At 42.1% G+C, this 22,636-nt stretch overlaps 1 protein-coding gene across 1 annotated transcript; it reads left to right on the top strand.

The window, feature by feature from the left end:
* Window positions 1–331: 331 nt before the first annotated feature.
* Window positions 332–13,810, top strand: LOC148637538 (E3 ubiquitin-protein ligase TRIM39-like). Its single transcript, XM_088623427.1, has 8 exons — window positions 332–995; window positions 3,304–3,399; window positions 3,545–3,778; window positions 3,905–4,064; window positions 4,575–4,634; window positions 5,519–5,551; window positions 5,782–5,808; window positions 9,475–13,810. Exons 1-8 carry the CDS (start codon window positions 405–407, stop codon window positions 10,020–10,022), a joined length of 1,749 nt encoding a protein of 582 aa, XP_088479553.1. The 5' UTR covers window positions 332–404; the 3' UTR covers window positions 10,023–13,810.
* Window positions 13,811–22,636: the final 8,826 nt, after the last annotated feature.

The following is a 22,636-nucleotide window of genomic DNA, read 5'->3' on the forward strand; positions in this document are numbered from 1 at the left end:
GATCTTCTCATGGTGTGTGAGTGAGTTAGTATTTTATTGTTTTGATTATTGGGAACACAAACCACTGGATTGACTTCACACGAGCAGTTACTAACATCCAGGTTTATTAAAAAAACTTCCCTCTGTCAGGCTGACACAAAATGACACAGTGATTCACATCCCCCACAGCAACACACCTTCTTTGAAACAACAACCACCAAAGAAATCACAGCTGTTTCTAAACCACTGCCTCTAAAATCCTTAATCACACCCCTAACAATCACACCCCCTAACACTCACACCCCTGCAGCTCTGTGCAGATCCAGGAAGTGAAACTCAGAGATCAGTTTCATTTCACTTGAAACAGCCTCACTGCAGCTCCGTCTCTACTGCTCCTCTCTGTGCAGTTTTTACTTGTCAGAAAAATGGCAGAAGGTACTTTTCCATTTTCCCAGGACCAGTTCAGCTGCTCAGTGTGTCTGGATTTGCTGAAGGATCCAGTGGCTCTGCTCTGTGGACACAGTTACTGTATGGGCTGTATTAATAACTGCTGGGATCAGGAAGATCAGACTGGGAACTACAGCTGCCCCCAGTGCAGACAGACCTTCACTCCAAGGCCTGATCTTCACAGAAACACCATCCTGGCTGAAGTGGTGGAGAAACTGAAGGAGACAGGGCTCAGTGCACCTCCTCCTGCTCACAGTCCTGCTGGCCCTGGAGATGTGCTGTGTGATGTCTGCACTGGGAAACAGAGGGGAGCTGTGAAGTCCTGTCTGGTGTGTTTGGCCTCTTACTGTCAGACTCACCTCCAGCCTCACTATGAAGCTGCTCCATTGAAGAAACACAAGCTGGTTGATGCCACAGGACAACTGCAGGAGAAGATCTGCTCCACTCATGAAAAACTGCTGGAGTTCTATTGCCGTACTGACCAGAAGTGTGTTTCTTATCTTTGTGTAATGGATGAACACAGAGGCCATGATACTGTCTCAGCTGCAGCAGGAAGGACAGAGAAACAGGTGAGGAATTTCAGTCTGTATTGAGTGTCTAGCACAAGATGTAAAATGGATATTTAGGATATTTGGGGCTCTAACTGATCTCCTGACTGTATTTACTGTATCCATAATGCTGTATCTCTCCACTGCTGAGTCCTGCTCATGTACTCAGCTGTGATCCACACTGTTGTGTCTCTGAAGTGTCTCCTGTTCTTCTGTCTGTTGTTCATTATCTCCTCCTCCTCAACTTCACTGTTTCCCTCTTTACTGTCCTCATGTAGCACCAATGAACCTGTACAACTGCACAGCACACTCAACACCTCTGTAACAGACTGCACCCTCATTAATGAAGTCATGCTTTATTTTCACCTCAATAGTATTATTATTAATAATAAACTTTATTTTATATAGCATCTTTAAAAGTGGCAAAGCAATTTACAGCACAACAAATGCACAGAGAAAGGAGGTATGGTATCTTTAAAATGGCTTCTCAAAACACTTTACAGAACACCGAAGGCAGAAGGTAGAAAGGGGTTTGATAAAACAGCAGAAAAGCAAAGGGGCAGAAACAGACCCAGTTAAATTAAAGCTCTTAATGAATAGAAGATTGTGAGTCTGGATTTGAAAGAGCTCAGGGAATGTGACTCTATGATATCCATAGGGATAGAATTCCAGAGCTCTGGGCTGCAGCAGAGCAGCCCTGTCACCCAGAGTGCTGGCTTGGGGGACAGACAGGAGACCAAAATTAGAAGAGTGAAGGTTGTGAGATGGGGAGTAGGATGATAGTAACTCTGACAGGTACAGAGGTGTCAAACCATGCAGAGGCTTTTAGGGGAGCATGAGGACTTTGAAATCAACATGAAACCTGATAGGAAGTCAGTGCAGGGACTCCAGGACAGGAGTAATGTGATCACTTGCATTAGACCTGGTCAGAATTCTGGCTGCCAAATTCTGGAGGCTGTAGGATGCAGCCTGGTGCTATTTCTGAGGTAGAAGAATGATGTTTAGGCAATCTGTTGCACATGTCAAGCCTGGATTAGATATCACCCCCAAATTCTTCAATTTTGACTGTGACTCCTTAACAGGTACAATTTCAGAGCTAAAATCAGAGAGAGACAAAGTGAAAGTGATCAGTGAGGTAAGACTGGAACCATTGAAGAGCAGTGTCAGAAACTCCAAACACAGTCTCAAGACAAGAAAGTGTGATGTTATGGCTGACAGTGTCGAAAGCAGAACTGAGTTCAGTAAGAATGAGGACAGAAAGAGAACAAGAATCAGGAGCCATTAGAAGATCTTTAGTGACTATGACAAGGGCACTTTCTGTGCTTTGAAGTCAGGGCACTTTCTGTGCTGTGAAGTTGTCTGAAACCAGATTGGAGTTAAAAGAGGATTATTATCTGAAATCTAACAGCACATTCTAAACATTTTGCTTGAAAAGGTAATTAAAGAGTATGAAAGTTGGATAGAGGGTGAAAGTTGTTCAGGTTGTCCAGAGCCATGATTCTTTTTCTCACACAGGGTTTCTCACAAGCAGCAGTTGTGAAGGCCACTGGTACGATATCAGTGCTCAAGGATTCATTTATCATATTGAGGACTATGGGGCAGAAAGCAGAGAAACAGGATTGAAATAAAGTGCTGGGAAGGGGATCTAATAGGCAGGTGGTTTATCTCAGACACAAAAACCAGTTGTAAACTGTGGTGTAATACCTTCACATGCGCTATTAAATACAAGACTCACGCTGGGCTCAGCTGGAGTCAGATCTGACACAGAACATGTTCCCTTTTCTCCTCTGAAATGATCTGAATTTTCCCAGAAGCAGACAGGATGTGAGATGTGGTCAAACACATGGTCTTACTGGTCCAGAACCTCTTCCAGCAGTCAAGCACGTCAGCCACAGGGTCTCCACTGACTGCAGGGGAAACTAGTAGCAACCGGGCTCATCAGTAGTGCTTAAATCCTCTGTTTGGAGATGCCAAGACCGGTCATATTGAGATGAATGAAATCTGAAATCTCTAGATTATGTTTTATATATAATTAGAATCACAATTATCTCATTTTTACATTTCACTTTACATACAGATGTGCAGACCCAGGTGTGAGGTGTAAAACTTGAGCAGGAGGTGGAGACTCATGCTCTGCTGCGCTGCACACGCTGCCGGTGTAGATTAGACAAGAAACAGGAGCGTGTCAGATAGGACCAGGAAACACATCTCATGTGGATAAGACATCAGGGATACAGAGTGTGAATTTTCCAGGGTGACTCTAAGGAGTGTCTCTGTGATGTGATTCTCTTACAGCAGAAATGTCCTGAGTGTCTCTGTTTCTCCACAGAAGCAGCTGGGGGCGACACAGACACAAACCCAGCAGAGACTCCAGGAGAGAAAGAAGGAGCTGCAGAAGCTGAGACAGGCTGTGAAGTCACTCAGAGTGGGTATTGACCAGAGGAGTGGACACACTGACACACATTGCCCCAGCTGGACATTGGACATTACCCTTTGGAAACATAGTATACAACATAATGTAGTTTGAGAGTTTTCCTGTGTAATAATCCAGTGTGTGTCTCCTCCCTCAGAGCTCTGCACACACAGCAGTACAGGACACTGACAGGATCTTTACTGAACTGATCCACTCCATTGAGAGAACAAGATCTGAGGTCACAGAGCTGATCAGAGCTCAAAAGAGGGCTGCAGTGAGTCAGGCTGAAGGACTTCTAGAGCGACTGGAGAAGGAGATCACTGAGCTGAAGAGGAGAGATGCTGAGCTGAACCAGCTCTCACACACAGAGGATCACATCCATTTCCTCCAGGTAACATCACTGCTCTGTGACTCTGCAGTACAGAAGGGTGTCTCTCACACAGAGCTGCTTCTGGCTTCTCCCCAGGAATGTATGTTGTGTTTGACTGGAAACTCCTCTTTCTCTCCCCTGCTGCAGAATTTCCAATCTGTCTGTGTCCCTCCTGGAGCTGGAGACTCACCCAGCATCCCTGTCAGTCCACACTTCTCTCCTGAGGCAGTGAGGAGTGCTGTCTCTGGACTGAAAGAGCGACTGGAGGATCTTTGCAATAAGGAATCAATAAAGATTTCCATGACAGGTTGGTGGAGAAACACACGTATGTCTTTCTGAATAGCTTATAAATTTCCTTTTTTTCTCTTATATTGTTTATAGATTTTTTGTGCAGTGACTGCATTTATCAGAGCAGCTTATCAGTCAGTTTCTAGGTGAAACATCTTAAAAGCTCTAGTCTCACAAATCTTTATGACAGTAACAGTATTGTTATATTGTGCTATATAACTATATATTAGTGCCATATATTATATAGCTTAACAAGAACATTTTAATAGGAGCTACAGGCTTAGTATAGTAGACCAGTCTGTTACAATAGTAGCCACAGTTTCAGTACAGTAGATTCAGTCCTGTTACAATAGGATCTACAGCCCCAGTACAGTAGAACAGTCTGTTACAATAGGAGCCACAGTTTCAGTACAGTAGATCAGTCCTGCTACAATAGGAACTACAGTCCCAGTACAGTAGAACAGCTCTGTTATTCCTGTTACTCTGTTACTGTAGCCCTGATGAGACATTTCTCTGTGTGTCTCCCCAGTGACTGATGTCTACAGTCTGCTGACTCCAGAGCCCGGGTCCAGAGCAGAGCTTTTACACTGTGAGTCTGTTTTCACAACAGCTCCCCCCTGAAATATACCTGGAGCTCAAACACACAGCAGGAACAGTGATACATAAACTGATACACACTCTGACACACACTCTGATTCACACTCTGATACTTGCTGATACACGTCTGAATTCAGAAAGTCAAGCTTGCAGACAGTCACTGTGTGTGGATCAGAGACACACTGTATAAGAAACATTCAGATGCACACAGACAGAAAATCCAGTGGGCGTCATTTTTGTAAGAAAATGCACTTTATTACACCAATGTGTCCTGCACTCAGTCAGTGTTACTGGTCACTGTGGGTACAGGTCACTCAGTCAGTGATACTGGTCACTGTGGGTACAGGTTACTTAGTCAGTGATACTGGTCACTGTGGGTACAGGTCACTCAGTCAGTGATACTGGTCACTGTGGGTACAGGTCACTTAGTCAGTGATACTGGTCACTGTGGGTACAGGTCACTCAGTCAGTGATACTGGACACTGTGGGTACAGGTCACTCAGTCAGTGATACTGGACACTATGGGTACAGGACAATGATGGCTGAGCAATGATCAGTTCTCAGTATCACCGCTGGTTCTTTATGAAATTACTGCTCGCTGTTGTGGACAGACTGTGTTTCTTTCTTATCTCTCTCAGTGGCTCAGGCACCAGACTCCAGGGTGTCCTGTGATGTGTCTGTGTGTCTTATTGCCTTGTGCTGCTCAGTCTTACTGCCACTGCTGCTCACACTCACTGACACTCTGATTCACACTGCAGTGGAGACTGGGGATCCTGAAATGTACTGACTGCAGACTGTAGTATAAACTCTGCTATAATAACAGGTAAGAAGCAAGAATGGTCTTTAATACAATAAAGATCTACTTCTCCTCTGCAGATCCTGTGAAGCGAGTTCCTCTACCTAAATCACGTATGTACACTGTGTGAAACTCTGCTGACTGACAGCAGTGACTGTACTGACATCTTATTACCAGTGTGTGACTCTGATTAACAGTGTCTGTGTCTCTGTGCTCCAGTGTGTATTTGTGATTAACAGTGTCCGTTTCTCTGTGTTCAAGTGTGTCTGTGATTAACAGTGTCTGTGTCTCTGTGTTCCAGTGTGTGACTGTGATTAACAGTGTCTGTATCTCTGTGTTTCAGAATGGCAGTGGCTGTGCAGTGCTGCAGGTAGGTCTGTCTCTTCTTGATGACAGAGATGCTGTTTTAAGCCCTAGTGTCTGGGGTTATTGAGGTCTTGAGACCAGAAGGTCTTTTTAATGTGAGATGGTTGTTCATGGTCTGTAAACAGAAGGAGATGTATTTCACTCTCATGTTTCTGTAACATCCTACATGTGGGCTGTGAAGATCAATCAAAGTTTCTTGGTGGAATTTCTATCTCCATGCAGCGTTTCAGTCTAAAGGCTAGAGTCTGTCCTGGTGTAACAGGAGCCAGAGTGTGAAGTGTAGCTCAGGACCCTGGCAGACGGTATAATCCAGAAGTAAGTGGAGAAGGACATCGGGGAGGAGACGAAGAGGATCAGGGCAGGTTCACAGACAGGGGGGTGTGACAATGGCAAGCAGTTTTAGGGAAGTCCAAAAGGGGGAATCTGGGGCCCAGTCCAAAGTCCAAAACTGGGGGATCCATCCAGGGCGAAACAAACACAGTTAAAATCCGTAACGGGATCCAGAACAGGGACAGGGAACCAGGAAGATAAAAACAGGATACCGAGGCCAGGCGCTCCGATGGTCAGGATGTCATAATGAAGCCTATGCCGTCAGGTCTCTCCTGGACCTGCTGGTAAGCGGGCTTCCGGGGGTCCATCTCCCATTGCTGAGCCTGGAGTAGCGAGAACACCAGGCTTAAATAATGAGACAACACAGGGGGCAGGTGCACATAATCAACTAAAATATGAAAGGGTCGGAGCTCCCTTAAGAGGAGGGATCCAGATCGTGACACCTGGAGGGACTGACAGTGTAGAAAACGCATTTTCTCTGAAGGCCACCTTCAAAGGACACCTCAGCAAAATCATGTGTCCTTTTATATTAGGAGAGAGGGCATCTTCTTAATTTGTTTTGAGAGTGAAGGACTTGTGTCTCAGGTGGAAGGTGACTGGAAGGTGACTGGTACTGATTTACGTGAAGATGGGAAACTTGGTGTAAAGGGTTAATCTGAGTTCAGTACACCAGGTTGTCTCTGTTGTTGATTATTGTATCTGAGAGACATGGAGTAGCTGAGAGGAATTCTCCTGTTCTGGACTGTTCATGCTTCTATTAAAGAGTAACAGCAGGAAATCTGGGAGCCAGGAGAGGATCACTCTGATGTGCACATTTTAACATGATGTGTTTACTGAGAGCTGTAATTTGAGGTTCATGGTTTGGTGTCACTACACCTGTCTGGTTACAGACAGGTCTGGGGCAGATGCCTGTAGCCTCTCAGTCAGGGGGTATTTATCTGGGAATGAGGGGCTCTTCCCAGGACAGGGGCCATATCTGTGTGTCCTGACAGAGCTCTCAGGTCCAGTCAGTAAGAGTCTCTGTGGCCTGTTTCTCTTCCAGAGTCTGAGGCTCTTGACCATCAGGTGTCTTATTAGTCCTGGTAAGAGAGGGGTGCTAGGGGTGTTTATCTGTCAGTAAGGAATCTGTTTCCTGGGCTGGAGAATACATCTGAGAGCTGTGAGCTCTGCTGAGACAGGCTGCAGTGATGTGGGTTCAGTAAGAGACTCAGTGTAGTGTTTGACTCAGAATAGATCAGTGATTTCAACATCAGTTCATCGTAATCACTACTGTCAGCAATGATTGTAGTTTTTACCTCAGATTTGAGATGGTCTTCACAGGGCAGGAGGAGGAAATTTAGCTTCTGTGTTTCAGTGTCTTCTTAGTGTGACACGGTGACTGTGTGTCTAAGAATAAAAGTTAAGGAAATTTTGTTTGAATTGAGGAACTATTTGTAGGTCAAGAGTAATAAATTCTTGGTTAGTAGTTCAAGCAGGTAGCTGTGTCAGCATGCGTAGGCTGCAAAGTTACAAGTAAAGGTTTATTCCTGCTGAAAAGAGAAGAAACAGAACCTTTCAGCTGTGGAGACTTATTCTGGTGTCCTTCAGTTGTTTTTGGTTTCCTACTAAAATAAGAATGTCTTATGTTATTGTTGGTCACTTGCAAAATCTTCAAACGCTTTTAAACTACAGTATGCAGACATCAAATACACTTGAATTGGGAATTACACAGTAAAATGCAGGGGAGGTGTAATTTGAAGGGAGAAGAAACAGTATTTCTGTGTATTTTATGCTGATGAATGTGAAGAGATAGAGGAATGACAGACAAAAAAAAAAATAATTCAGGACAGCACACAGCCCGTTATACAGTTTGTCCATTGTTGGCTTGCTGTTTACTGGGACCAACAGTAACAGTGACAGGAAGCCAACAGGAGGTATAAGTCATCGTAAATGTATTCTGTTCAGTGTTTAAAGAGTGAGCAAACACCCTGTACAGGACATGTTTCTGCAGTTTCACATCAAGAAGAACAGACGTTTGGAAAGCTGTGTCAATTCAACTTGTAACAGAAATGGTAAAAACGACACACATTTAACCCGGGAACACTCACTGACACAGTGCTGTACTTCATGTGTACAAAAGACAGAACACATGCTCCTTTAGATTATTGTTTTCCAGAAAGAGGAGTGTGATGATATTCTTCTGTGTCCTGTTCTACACAGAACAAATGTGAAATATCAGTGGAAGATGTTGTCGTGTCGGCTTCAGAGCTGCAGTGCCCAGAAGAGTGCGTCCTCTCTCATCACTGAACTAAAGGCGCTCTGAGTCCAGAAATGAATTCAGGTGTTTTTATAAATTCATGTAGGTGGCTGTGTCAGCCTCTCTAGGCTCCAGGAGTAAAAAAAATAAGAGCTGATTAGAATATCTTTGATCTTCACTAGATTGACAGGCAGACAAGCAAAGGGACGTATTACTCAATATTAAGTATTAAAAGTTCATACTGAAGTATTAAGTATGAGGAGAGTATTAAGTCAGTGTTCATTAGTCATGTGAATAAAGCTTCTTGAATTGAATTGATTAAAACCCCCATTCAGTCTGAACATGTATAAGCCCCGCCCCCGTCTCTCAGTGGACAGAGCTCACTGATTGACAGCTGGTGTCTCCTATCAGAGAGGCTGACAGCTGAGCGCGAGCAGTCTGAAGTCAGTATGAGCGCCTCTGTTTCTCTCGTCTTTCTCTCCGGGTTTCTGGATGTGTTATTTCTGGTTTAAATTGAATACTTTGGATATTTCTTGGCATTTTCAAAGTAAGTTTGAAGTCCTTTATTTCAGCAAACTATTGCTTTTGACTTTAGATTTTTCTGACCATTATACAGTCTTTGAATTCAGCACTTTTATTCTGTGTCATCAGGAAAATGGTTTTAGAGAAGAACGAGCTGCTGAATTGGGATTTGAAATAAACCATTTTAAAAGACAGGTCGTCCAGTTTCTTACAATATACAGGTCATTGTGGTGGGTTTTGAAGTTTTTGAAAGCGAGTGGTCGGGCTGTAGTTTCTCTTGCAGTCCAGTCAGTCCTGTGTTTATTAATAATGTTGTTTAAAAAAAATAAAGTTTAATCGCTATGAAAACAAATGTTTAATGTTTGTATTTAGAGGATATTGGGGATCACTTCCATGTGTAATACTTAGTGAAACAATGACAGAATATGTCGTTTCTCTGGAAGGGAAAATATATAATGAGTAATTTACTTGTTTTTCTCACGCAGTGTGTTTGGGGGACAAAGACATTTCACAGCATAATGGAGTTGAACTGGAATGTAATCGGCAGGAGCCTGTAGTGATGTTTGCTGTTTTATTCCCCAGCTGCTGTGACTCTGGACCCTGATACAGCTCACTGTGAGCTCAGCCTGTCTGGGGATGGGAAGAGAGTGAGATGGGTAGAGGAGGAACAGGATCTCTCTGACAATCCTCACAGATTCAATGATTGGGAATGTGTTGTGAGCAGGGAGGCCTTCACCTCAGGGAGACACTACTGGGAGGTGGAATTGAATCACAGCTGGAGAATAGGAGTGACCAGAGAGTCTGCAGAGAGGAAAGGAGAGTTCAGCTTCTCTCCCCAGCAGGGTTACTGGTGTCTGGACTACTACCCTGATTTCTCTGCTCTCACTGATCCTGAGACCCCTCTCCCCCTTAGTCTGCGGCCCAGGAAGCTGGGGGTGTGTGTGGATATTGAGCAGAGAAATGTCTCCTTTTACACAGTGGAGTCCAGAGCTCATCTCTACACTTTCACTGACATGGTCTTCACTCAGGGGGAGAAGATCTATCCTGTCTTCTGTACTGGGGATTCAGATAAAGACCTTGAGCTGCTGCCTGCTGTCAGTATGGAGATTAAACCCGTCCCTGACTCATGAACACAGGCTGACTCTCTCCCAGCTCTCTGTCCCACTGCTCATACTGTGAGACGCGTTTAATGGCGGGTAGTGAGATGATGTCATAAATATAATAGTAATTTTAGAAATGACGATGTTGTGTTGTGTTTAAACGTGTTAAATTACAGTAAAAGTTTTAAATAGGGAAAATAACATGTACGAGAGAGGGAGATATAACTCGAAACATGGTTTCATTATGACCAAAATCGGTCTTGAGATATTTTTAACTTGATTTACAGTATTTGAGAAGTATGTCTTAACACCGATACTACAGTATGTAAATACTGCTCACGTATATGTTTCTAGGTTTATATTATGCATTTCATATGGTCAAATTACTTTTGAGCAACAAATAAGACACACGAAACGGTATGCACAGGGCGTTTTAGTTTTGTTTTGTGCTGGGACTCTGCTTTTAACAATGTCGCCGTGGATTGATTAGAGATATCAAGTACATACAGGTCATTTTTTAAATGTAGTAGTTCGTCTTGTAAAAATGTTACGAGTACATCATCTATCAACAATTACACAGGTTCTGTTTCCATATTGCGGATTTTGGTTACGTAATATTATTTTCTAAATTTCACGTTGTGAATATATGATTTGGGCAAACAGAGCCGCAAAGAAGTAAATTATGGGTTGTTGTTTTTTTTGCAGTTTTATCTAGAACAAGCAATGCTTAAACCTTTGTCTGATTCTTGTGAAACTATCCACACGACAGTTACAGTACCTAGGAGTTGACTTCAGTGATGTCACTGATGGGATGTTTCTAAAAATCCATCCTCTGTAAAACGTCTTCTCTAGTTGTCCTGCATATGTATTCGCTAATGAAGCTGTGTGTTCTGAGCCTGGATCTCTACATTTCTGTATGAACCAGCTTAGAGGGCTAAAGACAGCTTGTGTTTAAATTGAGTGTAAGGTAATTTATGCTTCTAAAGTCATGGTCAGCATTTATTATTGTACTGTGCTGTAAACTTGTTCTGTGCCTAGTCACATTATTTTATAGCATTTTTATAGTGTTATCAAATCTGGTGGCACTGTGTGTTAGTTTCCTGACTCCCATGTCACATGGTCTGTGATTGAATGCCATGGAACTATGACTTTATTTTTTAACAAACATTTCTTTGAAAAAATGAAACGTTTCCCTTGGTCAGAGATTAAATAAAACCTCACTCGCACCAAACAAATTTATATTTCTAAATATCACAACATGATCGAATTTAAGTCTTTTTAATAACAATGAATAGTCACCAATGCGTTATAAAATAAACATTTATATTGATTTTAATCGCGTTTTGATTTAAATCGTAAACGCGTGTTTAAATATATGTGTTTAAAGGCGATATACTGTATAAAAGCGCTGATTCTTATGGAGTGTGTTCCGCCGGGGATTCAAAAAATTTATTTTTTTTAATCGCGTATCTAAGGAAAATTGCAGTATAACTTTGTTCATGCACAAACAGTGGCATGTTACATTATAATTTGGGTGTCTCCTCTTGCCAGAAAGCTCTAAATTGCATTTTGAGTGCGGTTTTTGACTTTTTCTAAATTGCAACCCATAAATAAAGCTGATAAAGCTTAGACTAACTGTATTCTAAACTGTATTACAACAGCACATTGGACAATGCAACGTAAATTGCAAAAATGCACTTGGATTCTGTCCAAGCCCTCCTACGAAAATTATTTAAACTGCGACACTGATCATTCATCTCTAAATAAACTTTATTTTATATAGCGTTTTAAGCAAATAGGTAATTAGATTGCTCATAAACCTAATCACTTTTTCTACATAAACACAGCGTGATTGCTCTCTGAAAATGCTTTTCCTTTATATTTAGGCTCAGATTTCAACTATAGATTGTATTATTATAAACTTTCTTGGAAAAATGTCTTTTATGTAAACCATGTTTGCTATTAATTCATTTAGGGCTAAAATACGTTCATTGTCTTCCAATTGAGTCGAGTTGACATTGGAAGCTTGCCACTCCCGGACTGTTAAACCAACGCATTAGCATGTTAAAGCGATTCCATTGAGGAGCCCAGCTACCAGTTAACACTGTACTTCCTACTTTGAAAATACCTGTGAAACCGGTTTAATTCGTCACAGCCAGCACTCCGGCAGAGAGGGGGTTGTACTCATAAAGTAGAAGCAGGCGAGATTTCCAGCGAAAGACACCTCCCCCCCTCCCTCAAAAACCCAGTAAGCAGTAATGCTTTATGTTGAAAATTGAGGTGGATTTTGTTTATGATAAAGAGGATAAACTGGGATGGGAGGAGGGTTTGGTTTTGCATAAGGGGCGGGATTAGGATAATTGGAGGAATTTGCGAGAGTATAATGGTTTGATATATTTGATTTTGTATTGTGGTCGTTATCTATGTTTTTGGTTGGTATTATGTTTATATGGTTGTTTTTATTGGTTGGTTGTTCTTGTGGTTATTAATAATACGATCTTTAGTTGAAATCTGAGCCTAAATAAAAAGAAAAAGCAAGTGATTAGGTTTATGAGCAATCTAATTACTTATTCGTTTAAAACGCTATATAAAATAGTGTTTATTATTAATTTGCTGGACAGAGTGGTGAACTTTATTATGCATAAGACAAAGATAACGATCCTGATCAGTTTAGAAATCTGTGTACGCTGTAAGGTTTTTACTTCTTAAACTTTTAAAATACACGTTTCGAATAGAAAGAAATCCTCTTCCTGGTACAGTCGCATGAAGAGAGAGGCGAAACAGCCCTACACAGCCCTGTCGCAGTACACGAATATAATCATATCGTTATTAAATTCTTTAGATATGCAATTCCATATTATATTAGCAGAAAAGCTTAAAACTACCACTTTTTCACACGCTATTTCACATTAGTTAAATTTAATTTATTTAAATATTATATATTTATATCTCTGACCAAGGGAAACTCATTTTTTCAAAGAAATGTTTGTTTGTTGATTGTTATCAAAAATGACTTAAAATCGATCATGTTGTAATATTTTGAAATATAAAAGTCAATTGATTGTCCATAATATCGCTATTCTATTTTTTCAAAGAAATGTTTGTTAAAAGAAAAGTCCAGCACCAGCTGGATTTGAACACACAACCCATGAGTTGCTAGTCAGGCACGTAGACCAGTAGGCTACAGGGGAAGTCACATGAAGAGGGAGGCGAAACAGCCCTACACAGCCCTGTCGCAGTACATGAATATAATCATATCGTTATTAAATTCTTTAGATACGCGATTCCATATTATATTCCCTATTAATCAAATTCTAAAAGTATGCTTGTTGACTCCGGTATCTCTTTAGTTAAAGACTTCGATGCTTAAAATGTTTAGGGAGAAATGTAATACTGGTGTGTATTTTTTACTTTAAAGTACCAAGACCAGCCATATACAGTACTGTATGTTTATGTTCCAAAATTAATATCGTTTATGGCCTTCACACGCGTTACAGTATGCTCCTATCCTTTTTATGCTCAGCTACTAAGATTTCCCTTCAGTGGTAAAATTCAATATCTACAATGGGCACAGTAAAGACGTTTACTGTACTGTAAATCTTTCTACGACAGACCAACGGACCACGAGTGCCCCTGTCGGTCAACCAATCACGTACCGCGGTACCCCGCGTCATCTTGCGTCATGATGTGCGACGCCGGAGCCAATTACCTCCGGTACGTGTCTGTACTGCTCACTTTGAATGGCTGCATCTGTATCTCTGGAAACCCTACTGTGTTTTGTTTTCTAATTTTTGAGAAAATAAACTTTTAAAATGAAATCCCGTGTGAGTCTCTCGTGTGCGCAGCGGTGACTGTGAAGCTGCCAGAATGGTGAGGGACCTGCTGACGTCACCACAGCCAGGAGGAATAGGGACTGTGACACAGCTGTCAGGAAGTGGCTCAGGGTGTTTATAGGTGTTGTAGTTTGTAGGCAGTGCTGCATCTCTGAGCAGCTACAGCCAGTCTAATACCTGGCTCCCTTTAAGACAGGGTTTACATCAGCATATTCTTTATTGTGTGTTTTATGTTCTTATTGGGGTTATTTTCCTGTGGGAGATGGAGATAGACTGCAGCGGTAGTTTACTGCCCTGCTTCAGTATTTCATGTACTCAGCAGGATGAGCATCATTATCTGACAGATTATTTCTGTAACTTTGGGATGTGTATATATTTCCTTTCGTGTGTTTTCCTCTCTCTACCTTGGAACAAAACACGCAACAATTCTTTACTTGGTCACCACCTTTTCTCATCCTAGTCATGCTTAATCCAAACTGCAAAACTTCAAGTTTAGGTCTCTTAGTACTGCCATTTGCACAAAAAAAAATTGATTACAAACATTTAAAAACGTACTTGCAAGATCATAATAATACACCGTTATATGAAAGCTAACTCTCTCTGGGCAGGACACTGCGAGGGGTACTGCCCACCAGAACTTCACAGGGATAAAGTCACGTAGCTGATTCACAGCTGGATACAATTCTACCTTGCTTCATGAAACTCAAAATCCAGACATTTGTCAACATATTTACTACAATGTCCATCTCAGTGATCTCAGTGTGTTAATGTCACTGTGCTACCCGTGCTCACTCAATCTTCACACTCCCAGGGTAATAAAACACGTGTTTTGCCAGACAGCGCACTTTCTTTCACTTCCATCTCTCTGCCCACCCCCACGCCCTGACGATGGTGATAAAACTCTTTCACAACTCTGCTCAACACAAACTCTGCTCAACAGAGCTGCTGGAAGAGGATGGCGGGTTTCTATTCAATTAAATAAAGCTACAGGACAGATTTTAAATCCTTAAAGCAATAATTGGTTGTCAGCTACTTTGTGAGCAGTACACGACTTTCCATGTAAGAAATAAAAACCAAAGGGATCGCTCTGAGGTTAAATTCCAAGCTGAAAAGACGAGACTTGACGTGTCTGCTCTGTAACTCTTCACTTTCCAGCTTGTCATTCATTATTTATTATTAATGTCATAAATAATATCTTCCATATCTCAATAAAATTGGAACATTCTTACAAGTGTAAGAAGACACGATACACAATGTGTCTCCTCTATAACTCTTATGTTTACAGAAAAATTCCCCCTGAGCCACACATTGTCCAACATTGCTCTTCTTGTGTCTAATAACCCTGTTACAAAAGGGAACAGAGCACATGTCCTTGTCTAAAGTTAAACTTGTTCATAGCTGAACAGCACACACGATGCCTGGTGGAGTTTAGCGTTCATTTCCTTCTTCGAATTAAACAGTGCTCCATTAAATCATGTACAGTATATCACCTTCTGCAACGCTTCTAGTTTAGCAGGATTTGTGTGATAAGCACGTTGATTAATGAGGGTGACATTACCCACTTTAGGACACAGGTTTGAGCCGGAGTGTCTGTTAATAAAACAGAGTGTGTTTTATTAAAGGTGTAACCCGTTTGTCTTCAGTTATGTTTGGTTTCAGCATGTTGATAAGCTGTTCTCCGGTTACTGGCAATTGCAGAAATTACCCTTCCTCCCTCCTTTGTTTAACCTAAAGAAACGCGTGAAGAAATCCTTCATCAGAAAACCATCACGCATTACAATTCATCCAGAACACACACTCAAGCCAGAGCCAGTTTTACCAGCAGCAGCCTCCTAGAGTAAATCTTTGGACTGCGCAATAATGTGCAGTGCAATATACAGCACGGTTTAAAGGTTTAAATTCTAAATTTTAATTGTTGGTTGATTACTGGCTGTTGACATTTGGATTAAGACAAAATACAGATTTTCTCAAACCTGAAAGAGACGTGTTCATAATAAGCTACTGCATAATAGTGGACTATTTTTGTGTGTTCGGCTATATGAGAAACACACCGAAAGTAATGCTCTGATCGCGCTTTGAGTGCAGCTCGCTACATTACAGTGCTCATTACTACTACAGGGACAAAAAAAGTTTAAAAAAACAAAACGAATGTCAAACTTTACCAAAATGTCCACCTGTGATATTTTATCTGCTTACTTACAGGTTCCATACTAATATTGTAGCGCATTCGCCTGGAGTAGCGTGATGCTACATTAAGAGACGCTGGCTTGGCAGCATCTTTCAAAATAAAAGTCCCCTAAAACCTGCCTGAGAAAAAATAATCCTGGACCAGGTAAAGTCACATTTATAGCACAACACTTTGTCCATCCTCAAAACTAGGTGGAATGTGATAAAGAGACCCACAGGTAATAGGAAATAGCTGTTCTTCATAAGTTTTTTTTAATTCTTGCAATCGTTTTTATATTGCTTCCTCCTTGCAAATGGACACAGAGCTGTGCTTTTCTAGACAGGAAAAAGTCTAATTTCTGACAAAAAAATCGTGCCTCTCCAAAAGTAGCTCAAATCTCTTCTACAGACCCACAGCTAATAGAAAATCACAATGGTTTCCTCAGATAAGTGTCTTTGCTAAAGTTGCTTGGGTTTATAAGAAAACTTGCCGTTCCCAGACTGGGACCATGCAGTGACCCCTCCCTTTACAGCTAAACAAACATTTGTGCCTCTCCAGAAATACCTCAGATCTACTCTAGAGATGTATAGCTAATAGAAAATCATCTTGGTTTGCCAGATAGGTGTCTTTGCTGAAGTTTCTGGGGTTGTTAAAGTTAGCTGTGTCACTTTCGTAAACTCCTCCTCTTAAGGACGCTCCAGCCCTTCCTTGTTTTTTACTCATCTCCTGTCACTTCGCTTAATGTTGCTATACTCCTCATACGCTACTGTGGTAGCTGAAGGATATTTATTTTGATTGAAATTCAGCTGTTGACATACACTTCCATGTCACTTAGTGTAGCTTGCATCATATTACTCTGACTTCCGCACTGGTTCACCGCTTCCGGGGCATTTATATTTTGTTTCCTGATGGGACACACCTGTTTCCTGTTGTTTTTCGGAATTAGCCCTTTCCCTACGCGGGTCAGCTGGTTTCTCCTGCTTAGGTCTAAGTCGAGTATGTCGAGCAGTTCATCCTGAAATACCTGTCCTGGATGACCCTTCCTCTGGTCAGCTTACTCACACTACCTTTTCAAATTAAAAGTGACCGCTCCATAGTGCTGCTCAGAGCATGACTAAATATTTTCAATGGGGACACTATGGAAAGCTATCTCAAAAGGACTGCACCTGACCATGAATTAAGGTGTACTTTAGTTAGGGCCAGTTAAAGACATGTTATGATGCAAACTAGTGAAAAAGCAGTCTAGTCAAAAGCACAATGTTGGCATATACAGTATATCTTCAGTGTCGTAGTTAATTCCACGGGATTCGAAGACCTGTCCGCTAATATTTATGACACCTGCATTTTCATGGGTAGTAGATACAGTAACACACTTGTCACCCAGTCTATTTCCAATCTCGAAAGTCAAGTGTCACAGCTGAGCACTAGCAGTGTCCCCACTGTTACAGGTGCTGAGGACTCAGATATTGATTTTGGATGCATAGAGAATTAAAATTATTCAATTTCTTCACTGTTTAAAAAAAATACATTAAGGCAATGGCGGATATAAACAGACAGGAGAACAAAGGGCCCAATGCCTATTTTGGTTCGAAACCTTTTTTTGTAAAAAGAAATTCTGTCATCAATCCCAATATGGACAGAAATACTAATAGGCAGATTTCAGCAATACCAAAAAATGGATGGACTACATCAACTTCTGAGGTAAAGTTCAAAATGAATGTATGGAAAGGTTAGGAACTTTTTACAAAGCACATAAAAGGGAATGTTGTGATAAGATAAGACTGAATTTGTCTAGAATAAGTAAGTCTCCTGCCCTTGTGAAAGAGGAGGAATGGAACAAGAAAAGAAAATTCCTCAACATCTCAGGCATTCATTCCAAAAAACCCCTATCAAGATAATCACACATTTTTAGTCTAAATGATAAATGCAAAATTGATGGTCATCCAAATTATCACAACAAGCTACTTATCATTAAACAGTGGTCTGGAAGCAACGATTTAGCTCTTGTCCACAAACTATTGTGATTCTGATTCCCAGAGCACATTCCACTGAGAACTGCAGTTGGAATTGGAAGGTGTTGGTAAAGTGCAATGTACTATTAAATCAACAATATGCCATGAAGGAAAGTCTATAAACAGAGGTGAACATTATTGGGTGGTACTTTTGTGCACTGGACAGAAATTTAGAATTAAAGTAAATGATGAAAACATCACAACACAGCCAACACATAGCATAAACTAAACTAATGTTGTGTTTGTTTTCTGGAAATAAAGGAGGCATCAGACAGAGACATATGTTGGTCAAACTATGTACTCACAGTTGAGAATGTCAATACTCATGAAACATAAAAAAACCTGGAGCCACTGAACAGTTACATATCAACTCCACTGCATAGTAAAGAGGCACTGAACGAGTCTTTGAATAGCTTGCAATCAGTGACGAAGAAACGGGCAGCGTTACCTGTAACAATACACAAGACTTTCAAGAGCCTTCTGGGATCTAAAGCTATTCAGATTTTCAAAAATACCCATATTTGCCGAACCATGTAAAATTGAAATAGAATCTAATATACAGTAAGAGAATTTCTTGTGAAACATCTATCGTCCAAAATTGGACTCCCAAGCCGTGGACTCCCGGAGGTTTTCTTGCAGTTAAATGAGGTTTTTCCTCCCCTCTGTGCTGTGCAGAATTGTTGTGTCCAGAGGATAATAGGCCAGATAACTAAAGCAGCACTTGAATGTTGTCTGAGTAGTTCTACACTCGAAATAATAAAAACTGATCTGATTTAAGAGAAAATACCATAGTGTAGTGTTTTGATACAGAACACCTGCAAGGTATCTTTACTTCCCAGTCTATCGGAACGCATGGGGGGGATCAGTTATCAACTGGTACTTGGGCACCATGTAACCCATCGTTTCCACATTACATCAACTCAAAAAGGCTGCATACCATGTCTGTGGCAGAGCCACCTTCCCAGAAAAGATACATCACCATTGAAGGTCTATTCAATCTTTTGGCTGTTTCAATACACTCTAATAAATTTAATATAGCAAAATTCCTAAGTTTTATAATATGTCTTACATTTACACCCCAAACAATTATCCCATAGACAGTAGGGAAAAAGTGTGAAATTTACACTTTATTTCAAACCAGAAAGGTGAAGTGTTAACAATGCCCACATTGCAATAACATGCCCTTCGAGACAAATCTAGTATCCGCTGCTAAAAGGCCCCTATAAACCCCAGGACCATTGGCAAAGGATGCTCATCTGGCAAAACCATGGTTATATACCATTAGCTGGGGGGTCTGTAGAAGAGATCTGAGTCACTTTTGGAGAGGCACAAATTTTGGTTTGGTCGGGAGGGGAATGAGACCAATCCCTGCACCATCACTGCACGGTCCCAGTCTGGGAACAGCAAGTAGTCTTATAAACCCCAGTAGCTTTAGCAAAGACGCTTATCTGAAAAAACCATGGCTATTTTCTATTAGCTGAGGGTCCGTAGAATAGATCTGAGGTATTTTTGAAGAGGCACAGATGTTTGTTTGGTCGGGAGCGGGGTGAGACCACTCCCTGTCCATGGCTGCACAGTCCCAGTCTGAGGATGGGAGGTGCTCTATAAACCCCAGCAACTTCAGCAAAGACATTTATCTGAGAAAACCATGGTGATTTTCTATTAGCTGTGGCTCTGTAGAATAAGTTTGAACTATTTTTTTTCTACCAAGTGCTACCAAGCCACCGTCTCTTAGTGAAGCTTGCATCATGTTACTCGTTCAGACAGGGTTACGAGAGGGAACTACCTGCCTCCATTATTCTCCTCCTATTCTTCTTTAAAATAGCCGTGGGTGAACATACCAGGCTCATATCACTGCTGCAGTACCGAAATACAATATGAGGTATTAATAAATATGTATATATAAACAACAGGATCAAAGAAGCTTAAAAAAAGCTGGAAGTGATATTAGAAAGCGTTGTTCACACTGATGAAGTAGACTCCTATTTAATACAGTCTCGTTTTAATAAATTCCCCTGTTTCTCTGGTAAATCCAGGTTTTATTGCTCATTTCAATGAGTTTTAACTCTTTACATTTCATTAGTGTGAAAGACGCGACCCTGTACTGGATAAAGCGCATAGAAACTGGACGGACCTTTGTTAATGACTGAAGACACTCAGTTTAAAGAGTTAATTAAACCAGTTTAAACTGGAACTGGGTACAACCCGGATCAAGACAAGAACTGAGAGATTCAGGACTCTCTCCCTCTGGTATCCTTTTATATATCTCTGTCCTGTTTCCTAAAAAAAAACCCACTAATACCCCGTGTAGGAAAGAAGGCTCGCTCGTCACTCCTGTTCTGTCCCAGTGTCGCAGTAACTGGGACTGAAGCAGACGGAGAGGAGATGCGCACTTCCAGAACTTTCCTTCCCGCTCGGTTATTCCAGCTGAGCCCCAGATGGACTTTTTCCCTCCTGAGGAAAGAGCATCTTCCCACACAAACAACCAATTTCTCTCGGAAACACTGGCAGCCCACAACACCCACAGCACAGGGAGCGTTTTTACCAGCTGTGCCGCCACACGGGCAGCAGGACTCCCCTCATCTGCAGAAACACCAGGGAAGAGCCTCCGCCATCCCTCCCAGCCCACAGGAGATTCCCGCTGGAAGGACCTGGCGGGGGATTCCGAGTCATTCCTGGAATTTCCAGGAAAGACGCAGTTCCTCACCTGGGAATAAAACAGCACTGAGAGGAGCTAGAGCGCTCTGGCCGGGATTTTCCAACTCAGAGCGTCGCCTAGCAACCGGCGCTCTCTCCTCGAGCCTGACGGCCAGTGTCTGGTCTCGCGCTGGGCTGTGGGAGCAGGATTTGGCACCAGTTTTCCTCTTTTATTCTTACGTAAAAGTCAATATCCCTCCCTTATCTGTCTGGATATAAGAAAGGTTATAAACCAGAGACACGCTGGGTAAGTACAGATCCCGGGACAGTGTGTGTGAGAGTAGGGGTGTGGACCCCAGTATCCTGGTCAGTACAGATCCCGGGACACTGTGTGTGAGAGTAGGGGTGTGGACCCCAGTGTCCTGACTGCTGGTCAGTACAGATCCCGGGACACTGTGTGTGAGAGTAGGGGTGTGGACCCCAGTGTCCTGACTGTTGGTCAGTACAGATCCAGGATGCTGTGTGTGAGAGTAGGGGTGTCGACTGAAGTGCTGTGACTTCGGTATTCTGATGACATAATAATCATCGATTCATTTCTGTCTTTAGGTATCCCCATTACCTGTAAAGCACTTTGAGTGAAGTGTCAAGAACAGCGTTATGTAAGAGTAAGGAATTATTATTTAATTTATCCATCAGTCTATGTAGCAGTGTTACTTTTCCACCAGGTGGCGCCAAACCAGCATCACAGAGCAGACGGGAAACAACTCGCTCAGATCAACTGGAAAAAAGGAGAAATGGCATCTGAGAGCTCAGCGCTCAGCCCTGGTGAGTTTTCTCTTGTTCTAACTGTCAGAGTATCGGAAAGGGAGTCACAGGGGGTCTCTTCTCTGTCGCAGAGCACAGCAACAGCTGGAAAAGTTTATTTCTGTCTGCTTAGAGTTTGTTGTGCCTGTCAAACGCACGGGGTCTGAACTAGGAGACAGATGGGAACTGATTTACTTTTAGTTTCTACTGTCATAAAACTATAAAACCTGATGTGTGTGGATTTGACGGAATATTTCACTGGCTTTTAATCAGAAGTTGTAAAACTTGATTCTTCACTTCATATGTACAAACACTGTTTCCTGATGGTCTTCAGTGGTGTGAACCCCGCTTGTTCTCTGAAGCTGTTCAGTGATGTGAACCCTGACTGCCAACTGTGTTTAGTGATATGAACACCTGACTGTTCTCTGACGGTGTTCAATGCTGTGAGCCCCTGTCTGTTTTCTGATGGTGTTCAGTGATGTGAAACCTGACTGAGTGTTCCCTGACAGTGTTCAATGGTGTGAACCCTGGCTTTTTGCTGATGGTCTTCAGTGATGTGAATGTTGACTGTTCGGTGATGGTGTTTAGTGATATGAACCCCAGTGGTTCACTGTTGGTGTTCAGGGGTGTGAAGCCTGGCTGTTTGCTGATGGTGTTGTGTTTACATGAGTGTTAATGACAGCAGCAGACATGATCAGTCATGGTTGTTACCTGGGTGTTTCTCAGAGGCAGTCTTCACTGTACTGTTTACAACAACTGAGAGCTTTTTCCCAAAACATTAGAAGAGAAGACTGGACATCTGGGTATTTCTTCAGAGTAGTCAGGGTATCAACTTTATAAACACTTACTTTCTTCCTCGAGACTATCCGCTATCCGCTCTCTCTCTCTGCCTCCTTGGCCTCTTGGCTGGGAGAAGGAAAGTAAGAGGCCAAGGAGGCAGAGAGAGAGGGAGCGGATAGCGCTTCCCAGTCTCGAGGAAGAAAGCAAGCACCGCGGGCAGGCCACGAGTACCTACTCCCAGCCAAGAGGCCAAGGATAGCGGAGCAAGAGAAAGGGGGAGGGGAGAGGAGAGAGCAGAGAGAGAACGTTGCTGCCGGATCCCACCCAGCTCAGCTGCTGCTTGGCCTTAACCCCCTAGGCTCAACCTAGAGCGATACCAGCTCAAGCTTTCTTCAGGATCTTCGATCGCCT

Source organism: Lepisosteus platostomus, unplaced genomic scaffold (genome assembly GCF_059453375.1).
Source record: "Lepisosteus platostomus isolate fLepPlt1 unplaced genomic scaffold, fLepPlt1.hap1 Scaffold_118_H1, whole genome shotgun sequence".
Taxonomy (NCBI): domain Eukaryota; kingdom Metazoa; phylum Chordata; class Actinopteri; order Semionotiformes; family Lepisosteidae; genus Lepisosteus; species Lepisosteus platostomus.